We start from the raw sequence: 26,418 nt of genomic DNA on the forward strand, positions 1-26,418 counted from the left end.
AGTGGATTAATATGAATAATGTACCCGGTCTGTGTCAGCGGAAGGGTAGCCGCGCTCGTGCAAGAGCTGCTTCCTCTTCAAGATTACCTCCTCTCCTTAGTAGAGGCGGCGCCGTATAATCACGTGAACGTATGTGATTGCAGTCAGCCACCTCTACAATGGAGATGGCGCAGAGGTAATCTTGAAGAGGAAGCAGCTCTTGCACGAGCGCCGCTACCCTCTTACACAGCTGATCGGCGAGAGAGCTGAGAGTCGGACCCCCGCTGAGCTGATATTGACACATATGACCTGTAGTGAGGATATGTCATCAATAATAACTAAGTGTGGGGCAGCACTGTTATAAAGGTGTGGAAAAAATAAAGTTCAGCTACTCTTTATTTCCACCACAGTTTCTCTGCCTTCAGCCGAAGGTGCCAGGGCAGTATGTATGTATCCTACTCAAATGGGTGGTGCATTAGAAAGCTGTATATATTTTCTACCTGGATTTTGGGTTGCCCTGATGTCTGCAAAGCAGCCATGGGTAAAGATCCCAACAGTCCTGGTGTCAGACACTTGTAAACCTATGCAGTTCTCTCAAATAATTATTAGAATATGTGCGGTCAATAGATATGAAAACCAGGAGTAACGTCATGTGAATATGCAAAATAGCTGTACCCCAGGACGAGTACTAGCAGTACCCATGACATCCCACCCAATCAGATCTCTACAATTTACTGATGAGAAGCAACAACGGTGCTATCTTCTGAAGATCTTCTTATTTCAGGCTCTTTAGAGGGAATGTGTCGTCCGAAAATGCCTGGTTTAAATCACGTTTTTATGTTTAACATTTTTAAAGAATTTTTGGTGATTTAATTTTTTATTTTCCATGTCTATCTATACCTAGACAACAACCATAAATTCCTGCAGTTTTCGCACTGGCCACGAAGCCCAATAGTAGATACCACGTCTTGGTCTGTACACATCACTCTACAGCAGTTACCTGCTTATCTGTCATTCTAACCCTGCCTGTAATTATATCACCTGTGTACAGATAACACAGGCTCCACCATTCACAATAGGTGAAGCCACAGCTTGCCTCCTGACCTCTGCCTAGAAAACTCTCCGATAGAAGTCAGAGGACCCCTCCTGTTCATTGAGTCTATGGCCCATGGGGCTGCCGTAAAGCAATTTTCTGAATGCCATCTTGCTCGGGCAAGATGACAGCCCCATAACCATGTTCTCAAAATCTGCAATCGTAGAATAAAAAAAGATTAGAAAGAAAAGAGATGTTACTATCTGGTTTTAACTGACCAAAATACTTTTTGGTGACACATTTTCTTTAAAAATGAACTGTCAGCTCTTCTGAAATGTCTGCTTTAGTAAATCCCCATAATACAGCAATTCTTGGTCATATTTCTTAGAACTCCTACTAGATATTTATGAATAACTGACAACTTTTTATCTCACCGGTTGGGGGGTGTCTCTGCACACCCCAATTGTTCATTTATTCATAAAATTGTAGTCGTGGTAACAGAGAAATGGTTGCCTTGGTCGTTCAGTTTTGATGCCGCGGACCCTCTTTCAGCTTGGCTCCATTGAATGGAGCTAAATCGTGAGCAGACACCGGCCGATGATCAAAGTGGCGGCCATGCACTCACCACGCCAAGTAAGGATTTAATAACCACAAGAGCAGGCGTGGCACTCTTGTCCTAGTTGGGTGGGTGCTGGAGTTGTGGGTTCCAAGCCCTCAACAGTATTAATGTAGAAACTCTAGCTCTCCAGTAGGTATCGTGATATCAAGATATTTTTATTGATTTTTCTTTGCAGGCAACTCAAAGTAGTAATGGGACGTTTCGGTCTAAAATGACCTTTTTCAAACACAAGTTGTCAAAAGGGAATAGGAGGTGGATGATGAGTAAGACCTGTAGAGCAAGTAAGCATGTGTGTCCACACCATGAAGGAGGCTTCGAGTTGCCTGCAAAGAAAAATCTATAAAAATATCTTAATACTGCCAAGTAAGGATTTGTCACTTCTTGGCGCAGTGGCAGCTTTAAACAAATTTTAGTGTGGTGTCTGCGCAAAAATTATTCCGGCAAATTCTGCCATGTGAACAGTCGCTTAAAGGGTCTAACATTGACTTATAGATTTCCAGTTTCTTTCGTCAGGGCATTACTGTAAAGACTCCCTACCAGTTGAATCTTCAGAAGTAGAATGAATACTACTTGTCGGGTATCACACTGATGTGTGCCATGGAGAAAAAGGGTCCAATGAATGCATTTTACAGTTATCTGTTTACTGCCTATCCTTTTAAAACTTTTTTTTTTTTTTTTTTTCTCGTTTGAAACATACATATGTGATACGAACAGGAACAAATCACATGTCTAGTCAAGATGCACTTGAAAACTTCTATCTATTTAAAATGGGTACATCGAGGGATAATCAGGAAATTCTTCTGCCTAAAATTTTGGGTTGTATTTTATTGAAATCTTTGGCAGTTCCTATTGCTGACCCCAAAAGAAATCGTCTCTGTACAGTATTAGAATGTATGGGCTCCGATGAGCCGAAGTTAGTCATTCACGAAGTCACGCATGACTTTGTTGAATAACTTAGGTAGTTTTATTTTTAAAATGGAAAACCACTTTAAAACAGTTTGGTTTCAAGTTATTCGCGCCTTCGTGAATAACTAACTCCGGCTCATTGGAGCCCATACATTCTAATACTGTATGGAGACGAATCCCCGTACAGTATTATTCCGAAGTTTTGAACGAAGCGACTTTGCATGAAGCTCGCTTCGCTCAACACTAGTGGTTACCACATTTTGAAGGAAATTATGCAAAGGATAAATGGTCACAATGGGCTCTTGGTGCAATATATTAAAAAGAAAAAACAGCATAACCAAAGAATCCTTCAGTAGAGCACTGCTCCCCTCCTTTGGTTGTGCAGACACAACACTAATGCAGGGTGTGTGGCAGAGGAATCGCTCATCACAGCAAATTTGGCTGCTTCTCCAAGTCCATTGACCACTCCAGACAGAACAGCATCCTCGATCTCCACCAAACATAAAAAGGGCATGTTGTGGCTGCGCAGATCAGATGGCTCCTACTGATTTGAATAGGAGCTAAATAATGACCTATCTCACCACAGTGCCCACAACAGGTTTTTTTTAGTGTGTTGTGTATGGGAGAAGGGAAACCAGAAGCATCACCTTTATGGTGCCCATACTAATGGCAGAATAAAGTAGAGACAGGCGAGTTGATTTCAGCGGTCTGTCATTTAAAAGTTAGAAGTAAGTGGTTCCTGAGAACCAACATCACAATCATTGCAGACTGGGCCTGGAAAAGAGTCCCGGCCACCTGAGAAGAGTCCTGGTTATTCATGACTTCCTGCTCTCCTGCTGATGACCGACCGTCTTCTACCTAGTTTTCTCCCTTTCTCTCTAGGAGAGAACTGACAATCATCAGCAGATGGGCGAGGAGAGCAGGAGATTATGAATAACTCCGATTTTTATCATGTAGATTTGACTCTTTTCAAGGCCTGGGCTGTAATCATTATGATGCTGGTTCTCAGCAACCACTTACTATTAGCTCATGAGGGACACAGCGCTGAAATCAGAGCATCGGTCACTATTTTATGCTGCCCTCAGTGAGGTCAGCATAAAGTTGATGACAGGTTCCCTTTAAGGAACAGTGTAGTCTTGGGGATTAGTAAGTTTGGCTGTGCTGGTATGTATAAGTGCAGTTGGGCAGTTAGTTATAAACCTGGTCTTTTTCTTTTTCTGGGGAGAGATAAATGTGTAGGTAGAGAACTTCTTTATATTCACATGTGTGGGTCTTAAAGGGGAAGTCTCATCAGAATTGACCTATTGTTAAAAACAAGACTTAATGTTAAACATATTTTTATTTGTTTTTAATATAAAAAAAAAATTTGCGGTGAGACTTTTAATTTTTCATGTCACTATTTATAGAAAAACAAATGCAACAATTCCTCAGTTTTCGCACTGGTCGCAAAGCCAAATAATACAGTGTATTGAGACCTGTTCATAAAGATCACTTTTCAGCAGTTATATCATCATCATCATCACAGGCAGAATTACAATGAAAGATAAAACCTTTATATAGAAAACACAGGAAACGCCATTCACATTGTCATAGCTCATCTTCCCCCTCCCTGCACAATGACCTCTGCACATGTCATAGAGCATGTCTGGAATACACTCCCATGGAAGTCAGTGAGTCACCTCCTGTCCATTATAGTCCATGTGGCTGCTGTAAAGCATCTGAGTGTTGTTAAAGGGGTTAACCCATGATTCATGTGAAAAAAATCAGCCATCATCTAGTGCATAGCAATCTTTTTTTCGTACAAACCTAGAACCAGCGGTGCGCTCCCATTCACTACTATGGGGAGAGCACTTGGGAAAGCCAGCACCTTCCCCACTCCGTTCGTGGTGTAGGTGCGGGTCCCAGAGGTGGGACCCTATCAGACAATGGGGGCATATCCTAGCGATATGCCCCCATTGTCTCATATGAGAATACCCCTTTAAATATAGAATTCCGCAGAGACTTTCATGCACACGCTATATGGGAGTACCCTGCCAGGTAAAGGTGGGGTTGAAGGGGTTAGGTGGCGTACATCAGAGATTTTGAGATCATTGAAAAGCATTTTGCTATTTGTTGTGAACAGGTCCTGGGGGTTTTCTCTCAAGGGCAACCTTATACAGTGCTACAGTGTGAATGAGGGCTTATAGAGCGCAGAAATATGCAGCTCTATGTGAGCTGTGAGTCACTTGTGAGCTGCAGTCTACTTGTTCTTCAGGACTCTTGAAGGCTGTTGATCTCTGGAGCATGTACGTCTGATATTAAAACTAAGCCGCACAGGTCTGTAAAAAGAGCAGCAGTCCTCTGAATCAAGCTCATAAACCGAGGAGTTACTTTCCAGCTTGTGAGGTCTTTCAGAGTCGCTTTATTGCTGTTCTATCACTTCTCCATGTATCGTGCATTTACCCCGACTCCACAGAGCAGGCGGAGAGCCACTTGTCATCTGCATTTGTTAGCCTGAGATTGTGGGGTGTGCGTCTTAAGTGAATGTAAATGAGGTAATTGCCTCTTGTGGTGTGACATTCAGCTGGAGTAAACTCTCTCCATGTACTGTTCAGTGGGATTACAGAATGAACAGCTGCGAGCAAGAAAAGTTTTGGGCTCGGAGGTTTGCTTTACAGCTGCCACGTGGGTGTAAGAAACCTCAGTCAAATCATGGCCTGTTGACTTCTATAGAACGATGTTGTGGGCATTTTCTGTTGCCTGTGCAGGTCGGGGGAGGAGATACGCTGCCCTCATCACCCACTGTCAGCGTTGCATCCTGGGTTATCTGCCTTCATACTAGAACTGTTAGGCCTCTTTCACACGGGCGTCATATTTTTGGCTCGGATAAGAGGCGGGTGCGTTGCGGGAAAATGCGCAATTTTTCAGCGCGAGTGCAAAACATTGTAATGCGTTTTGCACTCGCGTGAAAAAAATCGCGCGTGTTTGGTACCCGAACTTCTTCACAGAAGTTCGGGTTTGGGATCGGTGTTCTGTAGATTGGATTATTTTCCCTACCCTAACATGGTTATAAGGGAAAATAATAGCATTCTGAATACAGAATAAGTAAAATAGGGTGATGGATCATGTGATGAATGCAGTGATGTCATCAAAGGTCCTATTGCTCACAGCACAGATGAAGACAGAAGAGATGCCGGCTGCGCGAACAAGTGGATTAAGGTGAGTTTAATTATTATTTTTTTAACCCCTCCAGCCCTATTGTACTATGTATTCTATATTCAGAATGCTATTATTTTCCCTTATAACCATGTTATAAGGGGAAATAATAATGATCGGGTCCCTATCCCGATCGTCACCTAGCAACCGTGCGTGAAAATTGCACCGCATCCGCACTTGCTTGCGGATGCTTGCGATTTTCACGCAACCCCATTTATTTCTATGGGGCCTGCGTTACGTGAACAACGCACAAAGAGGAGCGTGCTGCGATTTTCACGCAACGCACAAGTGATGCGTGAAAATCACAGCTCGTGTGCTCAGCCCCATAGAAATGAATGGGTCAGGATTCAGTGCGGGTGCAATGCGTTCACCTCCCGCATTGCGCCCGTGTGAAAGGGGCCTTACCTTTCATTGTAATCCTGCCTGAGATAATGATGACCTGCTTTGTAGCCATCACTTCTATTATGGGCCTCAGTGGTCAGTGATAAAACTGACAGATGTCACCATTCCTGACGTGTCTGTGGTAGCTAAAACTTGTATTAAACAGTTCTGGAGCACTTCCTCTGTTATTCCTCATACACCTTTATGAATAAATTGACAGCTTAGTGGTACTATTCCTCTTGTTAAAGTAGTGTTTCCCTGCACTGCCTGTGATACTGTTAGCATCAATTGGACTATGGTTGTTGTGTAAGGACACCCCCCCCCCCCCCCCCCCCCTTCCCAAATGTTCAGTTGTCAATTGATTCATGCATTTCGAGGAGGAATAACAGAGGAATGGAACAAGGCAGAGTTCTAAGAAAAGATGCTTCTGATTTTGTTATTCCATGGAGAATACAAGTACCGTATTTAGTTAAAATTGATTTGTCAGGAGAGCAGTCAGCTTCTTTTTAAAGGGGTTTTCCGGTTTGCATCAAAGTACTTTAAAAATAAGTTATGAAGGCCACTGGAATTTTGTCATGTATTTCTTGTACCTTTTATTGCTCCTATCTCCCGTTCTGGGCTGTGGTCACATGACCATGTCCATGCAGCTCTTATTTCCTGTGATGTTATGTCCATGGGGTGGTGTCTATGTAGATAGCTGTGTGGGAGGAGCTATAAACTAGCTGGGTGTTGCGGGGCAGTGATGGGGGAGTGTCTATGTAGATAGCTGTGTGGGAGGAGCTATAAACTAGCTGGGTGTTGGGGCAGTGATGGGGGAGTGTCTATAAATAACTGGGTGGGAGGAGCTATAAACTAGCTGGGTGTTGGGGGCAGTAATGGGGGAGTGTCTATAAATAACTGGGTGGGAGGGGCTATAAACTAGCTGGGAGTTGTTAGGGGCGGTGCTGGAGCTGTGGCAGAGAAGAGAAGTGCATCATGGGTTTGGCTGGACACCGTAACAGGAAGTTCTACATACCAAATGGAAACGAGAGAGATTTATATGGTGAAAACCGGTCAGGAGTCCAAAAAAAAAAAAAAAAAGAAATTGCAAGATGCACATGATGTAAGCAATTAACATAAGCATATATGATGAAAATCCTAGTGATCCCAGAAGACCCTTTTAAAGGGGTTTTCCAAGATTTAAGGTAAACCCTGACCATGGAAATTTCACAAACTGACACCTCCTCCTCCCCCAGAACACACACACACTTTAATGATTTTTTTGCAGTCTTGTTACAATATCACATTGTGTGAACGTGTCCTTTGCAGCAGAGATGAATTCAGACTGATGTTTCTTAACTCCTGCTTACTTTATATTCTAGTCCAGGGGTACTCAACTGGCGGACCGCGGACGTTAGCTGTCCGGGCCCCTGTCATCCCTCCAGCGCCTCCATGGGGAGGAGCTTCTGCTCTTTCTGGCGCACTGGGTGCTTCCTAATCTCCCACCAGCGCTTTCATCCGGCACCTGCACGTGGAGGGAGCGGTCGCACTCAGTGTGTTTACAGGTCCCTTCTCTCCTGCAGCAGCGGCACGTAAGGGAGCTTCAATCTCCAAAGGACACTTACGTGCTGCTGGAGAGGGGGATGGACATCACCACTTCCACCAATGAAATAAAGTTCACATTTGGGGGGGCAGAGAGGGGTACAGACAGACGGGAACACGTCGCTGACTGCAGGAGAGGACTCCAGGGTGTCAATGTCCTGTTCCCATCTTTCCTGGGCCTCTCTGTAAAGTTAAAGGTAATGATTTTAAATTAAAGATAAAGCCCCATCAAACCATGATCGTTTTGTTCCACATCCAATCCCCATTATTGGGGAATTGGATGCGGACCCCTTAATTTCAGTGGGGCGGCAAAAGATGCAGACAGCACACAGGATTGGATGTGGAACAAAAATACACGTCTGTTCTGCGGCTTGGGTTGCCAACCGGCCAGTAGTTCACAGGCAAGGCTGTTTTTTTAGTTCCCCTGCCGATGCTGGAGTTTTCCTGTAAGGACTGTTACTAATGAGCACTTCCGTCGTGAAGCGCTCATTAGTACAGCCTTTACCTCCACCACCACTTGTGCTAATAAAAAAAAAAAATTACCTCCAATTGCTCACGCTGTGGGGAACACTCCCTGCTGACTGGAAGCTCAGGACCTGCAAGACGTCATCACGTTGGAGCACCGGTCCTGTCCTGAGCTTCCAGTCAGCAGCGAATGTTTACCGCGGCGAGTTGAATGCTTCTTTTTTTTTATTTTATTTTTTGCAAAAGCAGAGAAGGGGTTACTAATGGCATTATTCTTACTGGGGGCCCTAATGGGGGCATTATTTTTACTTGGGGCACTAATGGGGCATTACTAATTCTGGCAGGCACTAATGTGGGCATTACTATTAATAAGGGCAATGTTAATTCTGGGGGGCGCTAATAAGGGCATTATTTATTCTGGGCGGCACTTATGGGGGTATTAATATTACTGGGGGGCACAGTATGACAGCGATGTAACACCCCATGTTAAGCCACGCCCCAACTTGGCCAGTATTTTTTGTTAGGGTTGCCACCTTTCCCATCTGCGGCCCCCAGAAAAAGAGAAAAAAATGCCAGTTTTCACACTAAAAATAATTATAAATCTGAATGTAAATAGTTCTACAATGTTTGCAAGACATTAAAAAGATGGCATCTTTACTGTTGGCGTTCAGCTCGGACCTTCACATGACTGCAGACCCAGGTATGTGGACCTTTAATAAAACTAGTTGAGTACCCCTGTTCTATTCCATGATCGCACATTTACAATGTAGCACTTAAAGTGCTACTGTCTGGCTGCGTACATGCACGTGTCAGTAGGGATCTATAAAAAGACGATTTACATGGCATTACGGCTGTCACATTTCAATGCATCATGGAATGTGGATAATACGAGGAAGTGTCATTGCAAAGTCTCCTGATTCTTTTCTGTTGCATGTCGTTTGGCAGATTCTCCTTTTATACTTTCTGCCTCTATAAGACGCCCTCATTGTAATGCATTGTAACTGTCAATTATGGGTCTGGACTGACAGATTGTATAATTCTTAACGCCCTCAAGGAAAATTTGTCATGATTTTTTATTTTTTTGGTCCCGTTAGTCCAAAGAGAGGATGAGCCCAGTTTCTAAGGATCCCTTTAGGAAAATTGAATTGGAGAGATATCAGTTCTGTATATAGCACTGACGTGTATCATGCGGCGTTCTACTCTGTTCCTGCACCAGTAGATTAGTCTTCAGTGCCTGGAGGAAACGTTAATGGTTCTATGTTGTAGTGAAATGTGATGTTACTTTCCTTATAATTTTATAATTTGACATCTGGTACCTCTTCTGCCATCTGCTTGGTACCTACTAAGCAGCAATCCACACCTTAGTTAGAAGATGGTCGCGTTGGCTTCTAAAAATGAAGCACACTGCTAGACTGCTGAGAAAGCTTCCGAACATACAGTTGTGTTCAAAATAATAGCAGTCAGATATCACTAACCTGATCAATCACTGTTTTTGGTAGAAATGATATTTCTACATGGCAAATTTACTAGCAGGTGTAGTAGAGTAATAGAAATCCAACAGTCATGACATGCATGCTGCTGATTCTGTGTAATTGAATCACTAATTAAAAAGGGGCATGTTCCAAATAATAGCAGTGTGGAGTTCAATTATTGAGGTCATTCATTCTTTGAAAAACAGGTGGCAATTATTGCCCTTATTTAACGAAGGAAGGCAGCAAATGTTGTACATGCTGGTTACAGTGCATTTCTCTGAAATGGGTCGTTCCAGACATTGTTCAGAAGAACAGCGTACCTTGATTAAAAAGTTGATTGGAGAGGGGAAAACATATAAAGAAGTGAAGAAAATGATAGGCTGCTCAGTTAAAATGATTGCAAATGCTTTAAAATGGCAACCAAAACCTGAAAGGCGTGGAAGAAAGCGAAAAACTACCATTCGTATGGATAGAAGAATAGCCCAAATGGCAAGGACTCAGCCAACAATCATCTCCAGGAAGATCAAAGAAGGTCTAAAGTTACCTGTGAGTACTGTTACAATTAGAAGACGCCTATGTGAAACCAAGCTGTCTGCAAGAAGCCCCCGCAAAGTCCCGCTGTTGAAAAAAAAAAAGACATGTGCTGAAGAGGTTACAATTTGCCAACGAGCACATTGACCGGCCTAAAGAGACATTTGGTGGACTGATGAAAGTAAGATTGTTCTTTTTGGGTCTGGTGGCCGGAGACAGTTTGTCAGATGACCTTCAAACACTGATTTTAAGCCACAGTACACTGTGAAGACAGTGAAGCATGGTGGCGCAAGCATCATGATATGGGGATGTTTCTCATACTACGGAGTTGGGCCTATTTATCGCAGACCAGGGATCATGGATCAGGTTGAATACATCAGAATACTGGAAGAGGTCATGCTGCCTTATGCTGAAGAGGAAATGCCCTTGAAATGGGTGTTCCAACAAGACAACGACCCCAAACACACCAGTAAACGTGCAACATCTTGGTTCCAGACCAACAAGATTGACGTTATGGAGCGGCCGGCCCAATCTTCGGATCTAAATCCAATAGAAAACTTGTGGGTGACATCAAAAATGCTGAGGCAAAACCAAGAAATGGAGAAGAACTGTGGAATGTCTGAACGGCTGAAATACCCGTTCACAGGGGCCAGAAGTTGGTTGACTCCATTCAACACAGATGTACAGCAGTTCTCAGAAACAGTGGTTATACAACTAAATATTAAGTGATTCAAAGGAAAGCAAAGTCTTGTTTATATAGTATTGTTTATATATTGTTTATAGTTTTTTTTACAGTCTAATCACTTTTCTTCCAAAAAATCTTTAGAGGAACAACACAAATGTAATATATTTTTATTTGTGTATTAATTTGGAATAGAATGTGTAGTGTTCCCAATGCATTTGTGTGTATGGAAATAAAAGCTATTCAAAGGATTTTGAGCTTTATTCACTTTTTTAAACACACTGCTATTATTTTGAACATAACTGTATAAACTGTATTTTGTCCCCATAGTCTCCAGTCTCGCGTTCATGTTAATTTATTACTGTTGTTCATTATCTGCTAGTGGGAATGTCTGTGTAGAAATATATTACATTTCCTTGTTAGATGGCACCAAAGTATTCAATTTAATTGAAAACGTACCTGAATTTTCAAAGTGTTTCCATAATGGCTGTGCTTCTTTGTACAAGTCTTTTTCAGTCATATTTCCTGTTTTAGCTGCACAGTTAGATGCATTTCACTCAGAAGGCAGGGGGCAGCTACCTCCTGCCAGCACTGTACTGTGACACAATTTCCCTTACTTCGCACTATGTTTTCAGCTCCTGAGCTCACAGAACATATAAGGAGGGGTAACTCACACTTACAGACACGCAGGAGGCTCCCATAGTCCTCAGTAGTAGTTGTTTCATCAGGCTCACGATCTCGGCTAGCTTTGACACTCCCTCACTTCCTCTGTCATCTTCTGAGTCTCTATTACCAGGGACTTTTCTTGCCTGGCAGCAGGCAGTGGACTGTAAGTCAGGTGGAAGTGCGACCTCTAGTGGCCATGACTTTACAGCTTTTTTGCTTTTGGATGCAGGCAGATTTCTAAAATGAAGTGATTTTCGAAATTTGCTAGTTACACCATTCTCTATTGACTGAAGTGTAATTGTGTGAAAGTACAGCGACTCCTTGTAAGAAATGCTCCCGTGTCTACGTATTGTTGTGACATACTTTTATAGCTCCCCCTTATGTTCTTTTGGTTCCTTCTCCACTTAATTTTTCCAGTGCTAGTGGTTACACATGCTCAGTACCTCAGTCTCATCTCCCCGTATCCTCTTGTACAATAATTCTTTAGACTCAGGAGCATTTTTTAGAATTACTCCAATTGAAATCATGTTAGGTTTTGCCTCATGGAGTAAACAAAATTAAGGATGGTTACATCTGTAGAGCTTTATGGACATATCGCCTCCTGAATAGATAACTTGCTCCATATGGAGGACAAATATCTTGCATGCAAGAGTCAATATAGTCCAAGTAGAAATCGGTGGAAAATATTGCAATATTCAGGAGCCAGTTACACCTCACGGGCACTCAGCCTTTCTTTCAGTACAATGGAAACTAATGAATAAAAAATGTTCTTGTACATCGGCCACCTGGCTTCTCCTCCGTGTCTTATACTGTGTATGGGTAGACTGTTCCCAGAGGCCAGGGTGACAGTATAGTCAGTAATTTGCTACTGCTGTTTTCTATTGATATTTATACAAGTTTTTTTTATTGCTTGGCTGCTAAAAAATGTATATAATGGGTCCTACATTTATTATTAGGTTATTCCCTATTAGATGTTTTTAGATCAATTGGGTAGTATGAGTTAAAGGGCACCTGTCAGCAGAACGCTACCTATGACACTGGCTGACCTGTTACATGTGCTCTTGGCAGCTGAAGGCATCTGTGTTGGTCCCATGTTCATATGTGTCCTCATTGCTGAGAAAAATGTTTTAATATATTCAAATGAGCCTCTAGGATCAACGGGGGCGTTATTACACCTAGAGGCTCTGCTCTCTGCAACTGCTGCACTTTGACAGGGTGTGAAAATGTCATCACACCTGGCCAGGGTGGATTCGATTTAAATCAAAATGATTTAAATCATAGTTTTCTACATAAAGACTAATTCTTGCTGGTATAACTTATAATATGCAAGTAGATGAAAATTTTTAGAATAACTTTTCAGATTAGTTTGATTAGGTTGATTCTGCATTCATAGGTTTGTAGAAGTTAGGATTAAGGTATTTTTCTCAACTCTGTCCATGTTATAACATTTTTGCTGTGAAGAAGAGGCATGTGATCTCTGCTGAGTCAAATTCAGTTTTGAGAACTGCAAAAGTAAACCAAGCATCTGTGATATCTTGTAGGCAGAGAAACTGCCCAATAATCTTACAAAAACCTCTGGAAGAGCATGACATTGTGAATGGATTAATGGAATTTTATTTACCAAAAAAATTACACATATAGAAACATAGAATGTGTCGGCAGATAAGAACCATTTGGCCCATCTAGTCTGCCCAATATACTGAATACTATGAATAGCCCCTGGCCCTATCTTATATGAAGGATGGCCTTATGCCTATCCCATGCATGCTTAAACTCCTTCACTGTATTTGCAGCTACCACTTCTGCAGGAAGGCTATTCCCTGCATCCACTACTCTCTCAGTAAAGTAATACTTCCTGATATTACTTTTAAATCTTTGCCCCTCTAATTTAAAACTATGTCCTCTTGTAGCAGTTTTTATTTTAACCACCTCCCGTCCGCCCATAGAGTAAACGTCCAGGAGGTGGTTCTCTATCTCCTAATGGACGTTTTAAAACGTCCTTTCAGAGATCGCAGCTGCACGCTAATCGTGCAGCTTCTGATCGGGTTGCCCGCTGTCAGTGTCACCGAGCTCTGTGCATACAGAGCAGGAAGCCCTATGCGCTTCCTGTTCCGGCCCGGCGGTCATGTGATCGCCAGGACCGGAGAGTGCAGGAGCTGTGTGAGGTCTTTCAGAGACCTCGATCAGCCCTGCACTGAGGCTGTACAGTGTTGTATTGCGCTGTACAGCCTCTGGGGGGTGTATTTCTCCTGTAACTGGGGCTACTATGTCAGCCCCAGTTATAGGAGAAATCAACAGTGAAAGTGAAGTAAATGTCCCCCAGAGGTCTTGTATGACCTTATGGGGGACGAAAAGTGTAAAAAAAAAAAAAAAAGGTTTCACATGTAAAATAATTCCCCATGTAAGAAATTAAAAAAAATTATTTAAATAGAAAAAATAAAATAAAATAGACCTATTTGGTATTGCCGCGTCCGTGACGGTCGGCTCTATAAATATATCACATGATCGACCCAGTCCGATAAACACCATATAAAAAAAGTGTCAAAAAAAGCTATTTTTGTCACCTTACATCACAAAAAGTGCAACACCAAGTGATCAAAAAGGCGTATGTCCCACAAAATGGTACTAATAAAACCGTCCCCTCATCCAGCAAAAAATGAGCCCCTACATAAGAAATTCGTTAAATTATAAAAACTATAGCTCTCAGAACATGGACACATTAAAACATAATTTTCTTGTTTCAAAAATGCTATTATTGTGTAAAACTTAAATAAATAAGAAAAAGTATACATATTAGGTATCGCCACGTCGTAACGATCTGCTCTATAAAAGTGTCACTTGACCGAACCCCTCAGGTGAACGCTGTAAAAATAAATAAATAAAAACTGTGCTAAAACAACCAAATTTTTTTTGTCACCTTGCCCCATAAAGTGTTATAATGAATGATCAAAAAATCATATGTACCCAAAAACAGTACTAATAAAACTGGCACCTTATCCCCTAGTTTCTAAAATGGGTCACTTCTTAGGAGTTTCTACTGTAAGGGTGCATCAGGGGGCTTCAAATGGGACATGGCATCTAAAAACCATGTGGAGTTCCTTTTCTTCTGCGCCCTGCCGTGTGCCCATACAGCAGTTTATGACCACATGTGGGGTGTTTCTGTAAACCGCAGAATCTGGGTAATAAATATTGAGTTTTGTTTGGCTGTTAACCATCGATGTGTTAAAGAAAAAATTGGATTAAAATGGAAAATCTGCCAAAAAAATGAAATTTAAAAATTTGATCTCCATTTTCCTTTAATTCTTGTGGAACGCCTAAAGGGTTAACAAAGTTTGTAAAATCGGTTTTAAGTAACTTAAGGGGTGTAGTTTCTACAATGGGGTCATTTATGGGGGCCCCACAAAGTGACTTCCGACCTGAACTGGTCCTTAAAAAGTGGGTTCTGGCAATTGTCTTAAAAATTTTAAGAATTGTTTCTAAACTTCTAAGCCTTCTAACGTCCCCAAAAAATAAAATGAAATTTCCAAAATGATGCCAACATAAAGTAGACATATGGGGAATGTTAAGTAATAAATATTTTATGAGGTATCATTATGTTTTAAAAGCAGAGAAATTGACATTTAGAAAATTGCGAATTTTTCTAAATTTTTGGTAAATTTGGGATTTTTTTTCATAAATAAAGGTGAAATATATTGACTCAAATTTATGACTAACATGAAGTACAATGTGTCACGAGAAAACAGTCTCTGGATGACTTGGATAAGTAAAGGCGTTCCAAAGTTATTACCACATAAAGTGAGATGTCAGATTTGCAAAATTAGGCCTGGTCAGGAAGGGGGCAAATGGCCCGGATGGGAAGTGGTTAAATATTCTCTCCTCTTTATGTATTTGAAAGTTTCTATCATATCCCCTCTGTCTAGTCTTTCTTCCAAGCTATACATGTTAAGGTCCTTTAATCTTTCCTGGTAAGTTTTATCCTGCAATCCATGTACCAGTTTAGTAGCTCTTCTCTGAACTCTCTCTCCAAAGTATCAATATCCTTCTGGAGATATGGTCTCCAGTACTGAGCACAATACTCCAAATGAGGTCTCACTAGTGTTCTGTAGAGCGGCATGAGCGCCTCCCTCTTTCTACTAGTAATGCCTCTCCCTATACACCCAAGCATTCTGCTAGCATTTCCTGCTGCTCTGACATTGTCTGCCTACCTTTAAGTCTTCTGAAATAATGACCCCTAAATCCCTTTCCTCAGATACTGAGGTTAGGACTGTATCACTGATTATATATTCTGCTCTTGGGTTTTTACGCCCCAGGTGCATTATCTTGCACTTATCAACATTAAATTTTAGTTGCCAGATTTTTGACCATTCCTCTAGTTTTCCTAAGTCCTTTTCCATTTGGTGTATCCCTCCAGGAACATCAACCCTGTTACAAATCTTTGTGTCATCAGCAAAAACACACCTTACCATCGAGGCCTTCTGCAATGTCACTGATAAAGATATTTAACAATATGGGTCCCAGAACAGATCCCTGAGGTGCCCCACTGGTAACAAGACCATGGTCTGAATATACTCCATTGACATCAACCCTCTGTTGTCTGTCCCTCAGCCACTGCCTAATCCATTCAACAATATGGGAGTCCATGTACAGCCTTATTCTACATAATTAAAAAAAACTAATCTTTATTTCATGATGGAATAACCTTTGGATGGTAATATATTTTCCTCAAAGCCTTTTATATAAAAAAAAAATCCGATTTAAATAAAAATAAAAAAACATTGATTTTTATCCACCCTGCACCTAGCCCTGTCAAAGTGGAGAGGGCGCAGCAGTTGCCGAGAGAGTGGAGCCTCTAGGTGTAATGGAAACTAGAAGTTAATTTGCTTGTATTAAGACATGTAACAGGTCAGCCAGTTTCATAGGCACAGATCTGCTGACAGTCATTGGTTTTATCGGGCAGTATGTATTGCCTTGGTTGTTCTTGAGACTGTTACCAGTATTGAATGGAAAAAGCTGCACATGTGCATCCGCCTCCCCCTGCAGTGCGGCCATACCGTTGAAACAGGGGCCTGAGAGACTCAGACTCCTAGAGGTGGGACTTATATCTGTGAGACATTTGTGTTATTCTGTAGATAGCTGTAAATTTCTGTGATATCAAGGCCCGTGTCTAGGGTAGTTTATGGCGGCACACAAAGCTCATGATAAACCTCCTAGAGTTGATCGAAGTCTTCAGTTTTGTGAATTGCTATTAAAATGGTTTTGTTATGTGTAGTAAATGTGCAATAATGTGTTTTTTTTTTTTTTTTTTTTTTTTTTTTCTTCAGCCACCGTTGAATGTTATAATCCTAGAACAAATGAATGGAACTATGTCGCAAAGATGAGTGAGCCACATTATGGCCATGCTGGAACTGTGTTCGGTGGACTCATGTACATTTCAGGTAATTCATATTATGTTTATCCCTGTAAAATTTGGGAGGGGGGCAGCAGTCTTTGGTCTCATTCCATTTAGGGTACTTTCACACTTGCGGCAGGATGGATCCGACAGGCTGTTCACGTCAGATCCGTCCTTCCGCAATTTCGCCGTGCCGCCGGACCGCCGCTCCGTCCCCATTGACTATAATGGGGACAGGGGCGGAGCTACGGCGGTGCACGGCGAAAGCTGTCGGACTAAAAAGTCCTGCATGTCCGACTTTTTAGTCCGGCGGCTTTCGCCGTCCTGTGCTGGAGCTCCGCCCCCGTCCCCATTATAGTCAATGGGGACGGAGCGGCGGCACGGCGAAATAGCGGAAGGACGGATCCGCCATGGTGAACAGCCTGTCGCATCCGTCCTGCCACAAGTGTGAAAGTAGCCTAAGATTGTAAACTCTTACGGGCAGGGACCTCTTTCCTTTCATCTAATCGCTTATTTGTTTAGATTACTTGTAATTTTACTTGTGTGTTTTTGTCATTACGGGCATAGACAGTCTGCTTTCCTGGGGTCCATGATGTTGGACTTAGTTGTACTGTGGGGTGTGGGGGCGCAGAGGATGTCTGGTGCATAAGAGTAATTTCAGGACAGCCCGTGTGTTGGTTGTGTTTTCTGGATCGACCTCATGTGGCCAGAACTCACTGCATTATAGTTAGTTCTTTCCCATACTGAAATGATACTTTCGTCCTGCGTTTACATCCCGGCACAAGACTGACGGATAATGTCTGTAGCATCAGGTCTCCTCCTCTCCTTCCCCTCACAGCTCGAACATCACAAAGCCAAGCCTGCTTGAAGCCCTGCTGAAAAAACGTGCTCTAAGACCCAGCATCATTGCTGACATCACATCTAAAGGGCAGGGTCCTGGAGAATGAGCAGAACACGGCCCTCAGAGGCAGGGTCACTGATGATGTGTTTACAGCGCAGAGCCTTACAAGCCTAGTCACACCTCAGATGTAGATGTGATGTCATTGAGTTAGGGAACCAACACAGCGAAAAATGTCTCATGACTGCGATGGAGTGCAGGAAAACAGGGCATTACAGATAAACAATCACTATTAGGGCTCATTCAGATAACTGTGTACTGCGGCCAGCCCTATAATAGAAATGCCTACTCTTGTCCGCATTTGCGGGGAAGCGGAAAGGAAGTACAGATGCAGATAGCACACAGTGTGCTGTCCACCTCTTTTGCAGCCCCATTGAAATGAATGGGTCCGCATCCATTTCACAAAATTGTGGAATGGATACGGACACATTAATATGGTTGCCTGAATGAGCCCTTAGTAAGTGATAACGTTTCTCCTGTCAATTGATGCTGACAATTGCAAAACCAGAAATACCCCTTTAAGACTGTTCTGATGTCTGTAAGGGTACTTTCACACTAGCGTATTTCTTTTCCAGCACTGAGTTCCGTCCTAGGGTCTCAATACCGGAAAAGAACTGATCAGTTTTATCCTAATACATTCTGAATGGAGAGCAATCCGTTCAGGATGCATCAGGATGTCTTCAGTTCAGTCACTCTTACGTTTTTTGGCCAGAGAAAATACCGTAGCATGCTGCAGTTTACTCTCCGGCCAAAAATCCTGAACACTTGCCGGAATGCCGGATCCGTTTTTCCGAATGACACCGGAGAGACGGATCCAGTATTTCTATGCATTTGTCAGACGGATCAGACTGACAAATGCCATCCGTTTGCGTCCGGATTGCCAGATCCGGCAGGCAGGTCTGGCGACGGAACTGCCTGCCGAAATCCTCTGCCGCAAGTGTGAAAGTACCCTAAGTCACTCCATTCGAAAGCAGTGGTCACAGAGCGGAGCTGTAAGGGATCAATTGTGAGGATTACATTATGCATTGTGTAATCCACGCCATAATTACTGTCCTGGTTAGTGGACGTATGGCTAATTATTAGTGGCCTGTAGTTGTTTGCCCACTGCGATATGTTATTACAGTCACCTAGTCAATAATAAATCCATTGCTTTTGATTTCCTTTAAAACCAGAAGGAATTATCCCTGCTCTGCTCATAAAGTGTCAGTGTTTGTTTTCTGAAAAGCAGTGGTTTATGTCAAGGGAATCTGAATACATAAGAGGAAATAGATTAAAGAAATATTGGAGGAGTTGCTCTTTGGAGAGTTAATCTCGCCCTGGCTGCTTTTTTCGGCTGCCTGTATAATATCTTTCCTAAGGGTGCGGAGAACAAGCACATAGAATAAGCCACCTGGAGCTTGACATTAATAGCCACATTTTTCCTTTTCGTGTTGGGAAACTGCGGCATTGTGTAACATTTATCAGGATATGTTGATATTGCAGCCACAGCATTAAGATATTTATCTTTAAATCCAATGAGGAGCGATGCCTATTATTTCGACAGAAGTCTATTATTCACGCGCAACCTCTGGGTAAAGCCTTCAGCATAAAGTAATAAATTAGATTAATCCAACGACGTTCCATTTCCCGAAACAATCTGACTCGTTGCCTTACGCCTCCGATGTGCATTTTTTTTTTTTTTCTTCCAAAGCCTGTGTAAGTGGTCCTTATTTATGTCCCGCGGAGAAGCTCATCACAGGAAGAATATTCATTTCACAATGAAGAAGTCAATAGACCGCAGCTGCAGCTGTACCGCGCTCTGCACACTGGCCTCCTCGCAGCGCCACGATGGCTGCCCTTCCTGTGATCAGCGCTCTTCCTTTCCTGAGTGCGCGTAAACAGGATTTCTCTTCTGCATTTAGCGCCCGCCACATATTCTCATGTTAATTGTTCCATCCCTGGAAAACAGACACACGCTGAATGACTTCCTTTATGCAGCGATACACTTGCTGAAGGCAGGATAACTTTCCCTTTGTTTCTTTGTTTGTATGAGTTTCAGCTCTCCGCTTCTTTCGCCGCATGCATTTCATTAATATCACCCCCCCCCCCCCCCCCTTCCTTCTAATTCTGACTGCTATAAGCTCGTTTCAGATCAGTGGCATGAAAGCCTTAATTATCTGTAAAATATGACTGTAAACTGGGTAGAATAGAGCCAGGGATAGATGCTGAAGTGACACACTTGGTTGAGCCTCAGCAGAGGATGGAAGGAATGCGTTGCTAAGTGCACATTAAATACTTGTGCACTTCTTTACACGAAAAGTAATTAATTCCCATTCGCAGTTATTTGTTTTTCTACCTTTTTGTCTAAACCCCCCCCCCCCAATGAAGTGCATTACTGTAAAAATGTATGCACAGAAAGATTTGCTGGATACGGTGAGATCAGCTTTATATAATACAGAATGACCTTGCATTAAAGGGGTTTTCCGGGATTTTAATATTGATGACTAGGGATGAGCGAATAGACTTCTGATGAAACATCCCAAGTTGATTTGCATAAAACTTTGTTAGAAAACTGTACGGAGCGAGCGGAGAATGTACGGAGAATGTATTGGCTCAGATGAGCCGAAGCTATTACTCTGCAAAGTCTCAGGAGACTTCGGGTAATAACTTCAGAAATTAATTTCTACTGTTAAAAACCTTTTGCCGAACTCGCGAGACTTCGCAAAGTAATAACTTCGGCTCCTCTGAGCCAATACATTCTAATACTGTGCGGAGAGCTCGCTCTGTACAGTATTCTAACGAAGTTTTATGCGAATCGACTTCGGATGTTTCATCCGAAGTCCATTTGCTCATCCCTATTGATAACCTATCCGCAGAGTAGGTCATCAATATCAGATCGGTGGCACCCGTATAGGAACGAGCTGTCACATAAAAGTGAATGGGGCGGCTTCTTGTAATTACACCTGCTTGCCGCTGCCTTGGCGAACAGGTTAACAAGGGACGGCTGCGCTCCCACAAGTGCTGCCTTCTCTTCACACAGCTGATAGGGGGGGCAGGTGTCTGAGGATAGGTCATCAATATTAAAATACTGAAAAACCCCTTGTATTCTAGTGTCCAGTTAGGCCAAGTCCATATTTCAGTCAACGAAATTCGCATCCAGAAAATGCAGATTTCTCCCTTCCATCTATAGAAATGGCTATTCTCATCCACAAATACATACAGGAATGGGGACCTGCGTTGTGATTTGCAGATTGGATACAAAGATCTGTACCAAAAAAAAGCAAGATTTGTGTCATCACATAGAAATGAATGTCAGTGTTCTATGTGTGAAAGAAACTGACCGTACACTGAAGATCTATAGGGGCCTGAGCCCATACTTTGTTTCTATTCCCATCTAGAGCTGTAGTCCATTTTCTCAAAGCTGCCATGAATGTCTGATAGATAACTGCTCCTGCCGTGACCAGCTTTCTCTGGAATTCCTATGAAAGTGAATGAAGAGAGCCACATATATGGTGGTAGATGTGTCTGGGAGGCTGAGTGATAACCAATGTAGCAGCCATTATAGCTCGCACATGGGTTGCTACACTGTTTTCTTACTTTTCTGTCTTCTCTGGGATATGCCATAAATGTATGGTAGATTTTATTCCCACTTCTGGGACCCCCTGTCCTGACTGGTGAGGTGGCCACAACCAGGTGGAGCTGGAATGGACAGGTGGCCAAACCTGTGTAGCTCTATCTATTCACTTCTTCAGTAGTCGCAGAAACACACAATCGTGGAATGTGTGACCACCTATCCATTCATTCTACTGGATTTGGCGGTCTTCAGCTGCCTCACAAGGTCGGTACAGGAAAGGTCGTTCTCTATATAGATTATGATCTCAGACATTTATGGCATATATGACCTGTATCCCATGGATTTGCCTGAAATATCAAAGGTAGGATCGTAGGAATGTCCCTTTTTAATGTGAGTTTAAACCCTTCAACACCATTTATAATCAAACTACATTTTTTTGTTAAAGGGCTCCAAATTCGCTGCGTAATGTGTGAAAAGATATTATTCTTCCTGCCACTGTGCTAAATATTCTGTCTGCCTACAGCCATCACTAGGGAAAGCTCACACCATATGGTTTACATACTTATTGGACAGAAGGCGCCTGAGCTCCCCCTAGTGGTGGCTGCAGCTAGCCAGAGTGCTCCCATTTAAAATGTATGGATACTTCCCTGGAGACTCTTCCTCCTGATTCTGGTTAATAAGACCTCTTCAGGATACTTGTTTGAGTGTCAGATGGTCGCCTTAGGAGCTGTTCTTCATGCGGTATCCCTGGATGTGTACTCATGCACACGGCCGTTGTTCTGGTCCGCATCCGAGCTGCAGTTTTGGCGGCTCGGATGTGGACCCATTCACTCAGTGTGCTTTCCGCATCCGTTGCTCTGTTCCGCGGCCCTGCAAAAAAACAAAAATAACATGTCCTATTCTTGTCCGCGCTTTGCGGACAAGAATAGGCAGTTATATTAAAGGCTGTCCGTGTTTTGCGGACTGCAAAACACACCATGGTCGTGTGCATGTAGCCTTACTATGTCTATGCAGGGATTTTGAAGCTCTGTATCAGAAAGAACACAACTTTGGCTTCTATGGTGATATGTTAATAGTGAATGTTGTTCCTAAAACTGACATAATAAAAGGTGGCGGTACCCCAAGGAGGATGTTCACATTAAAAATTCAGCTACTGAACTTATTAATAAACTAATTTGTAAGATACTTTCTTGCAAAAGTAGCCCCATAATACCTTTTTTGGACCCAGGTTGCCGTGGAGCAACCAACTAAATGCACTCAAATAATCTGCACCTAAAATATAGTGAACTCACATCCTGCCAAAATATCACAGGCTTTATGGCAGATTGTGGAATTTAAAACTGTAATATGGTTTATTTTTGTATGTCTTTATATTTGAGTTTAAAAACTAACTTCTAAGGGGAACTGACATTTTACTATTTGTAGTATATTCTGGTAGATCACTACAGCTCTGGGATCAGCAGAACATACAGTATAGATCTACCACACTGTTGTGGGGCTGTTGACTGATAGTTTCTTTCTAGCTGTCACCTCCTAATAGAATGCAGAAACTCCTTATTGAATTTTAAGAAAGCAGAATATGTCGACAACCTCTAATGCTGTTAATCCTTTTACCAGGTGGAATTACGCATGACACCTTCCAGAAAGAACTGATGTGTTTTGATCCCGATACTGACAAATGGACTCAGAAGGCTCCCATGACTACTGTACGAGGTCTTCACTGCATGTGCACGGTCGGAGACAAACTTTATGTCATTGGCGGGAACCATTTCAGAGGAACTAGCGACTACGATGATGTCCTGAGTTGTGAATATTACTCTCCGTCTTTGGACCAGTGGATTCCAATTGCCGCCATGCTACGGGGACAGAGTGACGTTGGGGTGGCAGTTTTCGAGAATAGAATTTATGTGGTTGGTGGATACTCTTGGAACAATAGATGTATGGTAGAAATTGTCCAGAAATATGACCCCGAAAAAGACGAATGGCACAAAGTTTTTGACCTACCAGAATCCCTCGGGGGTATCAGAGCTTGTACTCTAACAGTTTTTCCACCAGACGATAACAGTGGTTCACCATCTCGGGAGTCTCCTCTCTCAGCACCTTGAAGACCCATCTTGTAATATCTTTGCACTGCATCAAGATGGATTTTCTTCCCTCTGGTTCCTTGGGATAGTATCAGATACGTTTGGCCAGATTTGGCAAATCCACTTCTGTAAAGAATTTTGTACGATTTATTTGGCATAGGTTATTTAATGAGAATATCAAATGGTTTCTTTAAAATGGCCAAATGTTTAAAGCAAATCAAATGGTTCGATTAGGTACGTATGCAACGCTGGCTATAGGATCCCGAGGTGGGCTGTCAGACCTGTCCATTCAAATCTACTTGATCTTTACATAGCCCCCTATTTAAAGCGGACTATAATATGTTTTTCCTTCTGTATGTAACTTTTTGAATATTTATTTTAGCACTTTTCTTAAGTGTCCTTTTAAAGGGCCAGTAGTTTCTTCCAGTGGATGAGATCGATATAAATCAGTTTCCAATTATCTTGCAGTGTCATGTATAGCACAGATATGAGTCATATCCACCACAGATGCTCATTTACAAGACAGTTCCTATTAAGAATGGTTTTAGTTGCCGGTACTGTACTATTGTTTTGTGAGGCATTTTGGTCATCTACAGGTTGTGGACATGAGGCCTGTGGTGTCTTCAAGGGCTAGAATCTTAGTGAAGACTCTGCTCGTCGGTAAAGATACAAGTTTGGGTGATATATGGAATTTTCTCACAATGCTTATATCCAGCAAGATGATATCACAAGATCTAAGGCTTTATTCACTCTTCAAAATGTACGGTTCAGGTTGGAGCCATATCTTTGGTGCCAATTGTAGGACCAGATGCCTTCTGAGGAAAGCAATGTAGACTGTTTACTATCCTGTTTTTGGATATGGCTCCACAGGTGCATGAATCCCAACTAGATCCTATAGGGAACGCAAAACACATGAAATAACAATTAGAAAACTTCTACGTTTTAATGGCACAAATAAAAAAAGGCATAAGTGCTTGGGAGCCATGTAAATTATTCCATCATCCCCGAAAGATAAATTTTAATGGTGGATTTTGAGACTCTGGCCCTGTCCTTAACTTTTTTTTTTTTTTTAAGCAGCAGATAGCACAGCACACAGGTAACCCTCAACCACACGTCTTCTTCTTGAATTTAGGATTAGGGATAGCATGATAGACTTTGGAGGTATGCACAACACAGGGAAATAAAAGGTGTGTTTATATGCCCATCTCCCTAAAGATTGGGAGCCTCTGACATCTGAGAAGTGAACAGCCACGATTAGGGGCTAGTTCTGAACATTTCACTGAACTCATCCCAGGACAGGAGCTCTGCGGGCGTGCCCCCCTGTTCCTTGTGATAAGTAAATAAAAATGCCTCCCACATGGCTCACCCTGGCTCCTTCTATTTTGATGGCAGGTTGGATGCCACAGGATGAATGCAGTAAAATGCAAGCAGGAGCCATGCTGTGTGATCACCACACTCGTTAGTATACCATGAAGGCTGTGTTAAACCAAGTGTAAGATGTGCAACCTGCAGGACTGTAGTTATACATGGTATGTGATCAATTACTATTCAACCAAATAGAAATAATTAGACATGCACCACCCTGGCATATTGCACAGCAGTACCTCACTTAAAGGAGCCCAGCGTCAGGCCCAGATTAGGTATGCTTAAAACAGCATGAGAGGAGGTGTGGATTGAGTCGCTGCTATAATGGAGCCTTGAATATTCAGGTTCATGAACATTGCTGCCTTTCACACGATGTATACCTCTAACCTCTCGGTAATCTATCATTCATAAGATCCCATGCTATATATATATATTTATATTACACGTTATACATATTTTTGCTGAATGCCTCTTTATGGACTAGTGCAGTCTGCTGTGTTATTCCATACAGAAAAAAAAGCTATCCCTGACGTTTGACATATTTGCTGGGAGTTTTCCCTCCGTGTATGTCAAGTGGTCTCTGTGAAAGCAGCCTTACAAATCTTATTGGAGTATTGCCCAAAAGATGTCATGTATAAGACCTTCAAGTCCTTATCTTCACTCTTCCTTTTTCCCTTCCTATGTTTTCTAAAAAAGCGCGACAGGAAATGGCATCCGTTGTAACTCCCGTAGGGGCAGTCACCTATTTCCCTAGACTCCAGAATAGCAAATCTGCCTGTCTAAGGGTACTTTCACACTAGCGTTAACGTTTTCCAGTATTGAGTTCCGTCACAGGGGCTTAATACCGGAAAAAAACGCTTCAGTTTCATCCTAATGCATTCTGAATGGAGAGCATTCCGTTCAGTATGCATCAGGATGTCTTCAGTTCAGTCCCTCTTACGGTATTTGGCCAGAGAAAATACCACAGCATGCTCCGGTATTTTTCTCCTGCCGGAACGCCAGATCCGGCATTAATTTCTATTGAAATGTATTAATGCCGGATCTAGTACCAAGTGTCTCAGAAAAACAGATCCGGTTTCCCGGTCTGCGCATGCGCAGACCTTTAAAAATGCTAAGAAAAATAAATACCGGATCTGTTTTTCCGGATGACGCCGGAGAAACGGATCCGGTATTTCAATGTATTTGTCAGACGGATCCGGAAACAAATGCTATCTGTTTTGCACACAGATTTCCGGATCCGGCAGGGAGTTCCAGCAACGGAACTGCCTGCCGGATTCCTCTAACGCTAGTGTGAAAGTACCTTAAATAGCAGTATAGAGGCAGACTGTCTGTGCATAACCAAGCACGTGCGTCCATCTGGAGAAAGGAGGAGATTATCTTTGTAAGAGCTGTAATGCCTGCCAAAAACTTGAAGTTTATAACAGAATTTATGGAATGAACAGAATTTTAAAAAGGTTAAAAGGAGAAAAATCTGAGGCTTACATTGAATACATAATTACATATTTTTTTATTTTTTTTTATATATAAAGATTCCTTGTCCGCTAAAAGTTCCCAACCCACAAAATATCAGGCCTTGTACATCTGAAATTAGAGAGAATGCATGGCCTAAGGGGATAAAG

The 26,418-nt window shown here is 42.3% G+C and overlaps 1 protein-coding gene across 8 annotated transcripts in view; it reads left to right on the forward strand.

The window, feature by feature from the left end:
• KLHL13 (kelch like family member 13) overlaps positions 1-25,681 on the forward strand; it is a 101,824-nt gene extending 76,143 nt beyond the window's left edge. For all 8 annotated transcript variants that reach the window (XM_040442575.1, XM_040442574.1, XM_040442573.1 and 5 more), the window contains 2 exons: positions 16,832-16,945; positions 22,968-25,681. In XM_040442575.1, coding sequence (XP_040298509.1) covers positions 16,832-16,945; positions 22,968-23,455 — 602 coding nt within the window. In that variant the 3' untranslated portion in view covers positions 23,456-25,681. The remainder of the gene's footprint in view (positions 1-16,831; positions 16,946-22,967) is intronic.
• Positions 25,682-26,418: the final 737 nt, after the last annotated feature.

Source organism: Bufo bufo, chromosome 8 (assembly GCF_905171765.1).
Source record: "Bufo bufo chromosome 8, aBufBuf1.1, whole genome shotgun sequence".
NCBI classification, from domain to species: Eukaryota; Metazoa; Chordata; class Amphibia; order Anura; family Bufonidae; genus Bufo; species Bufo bufo.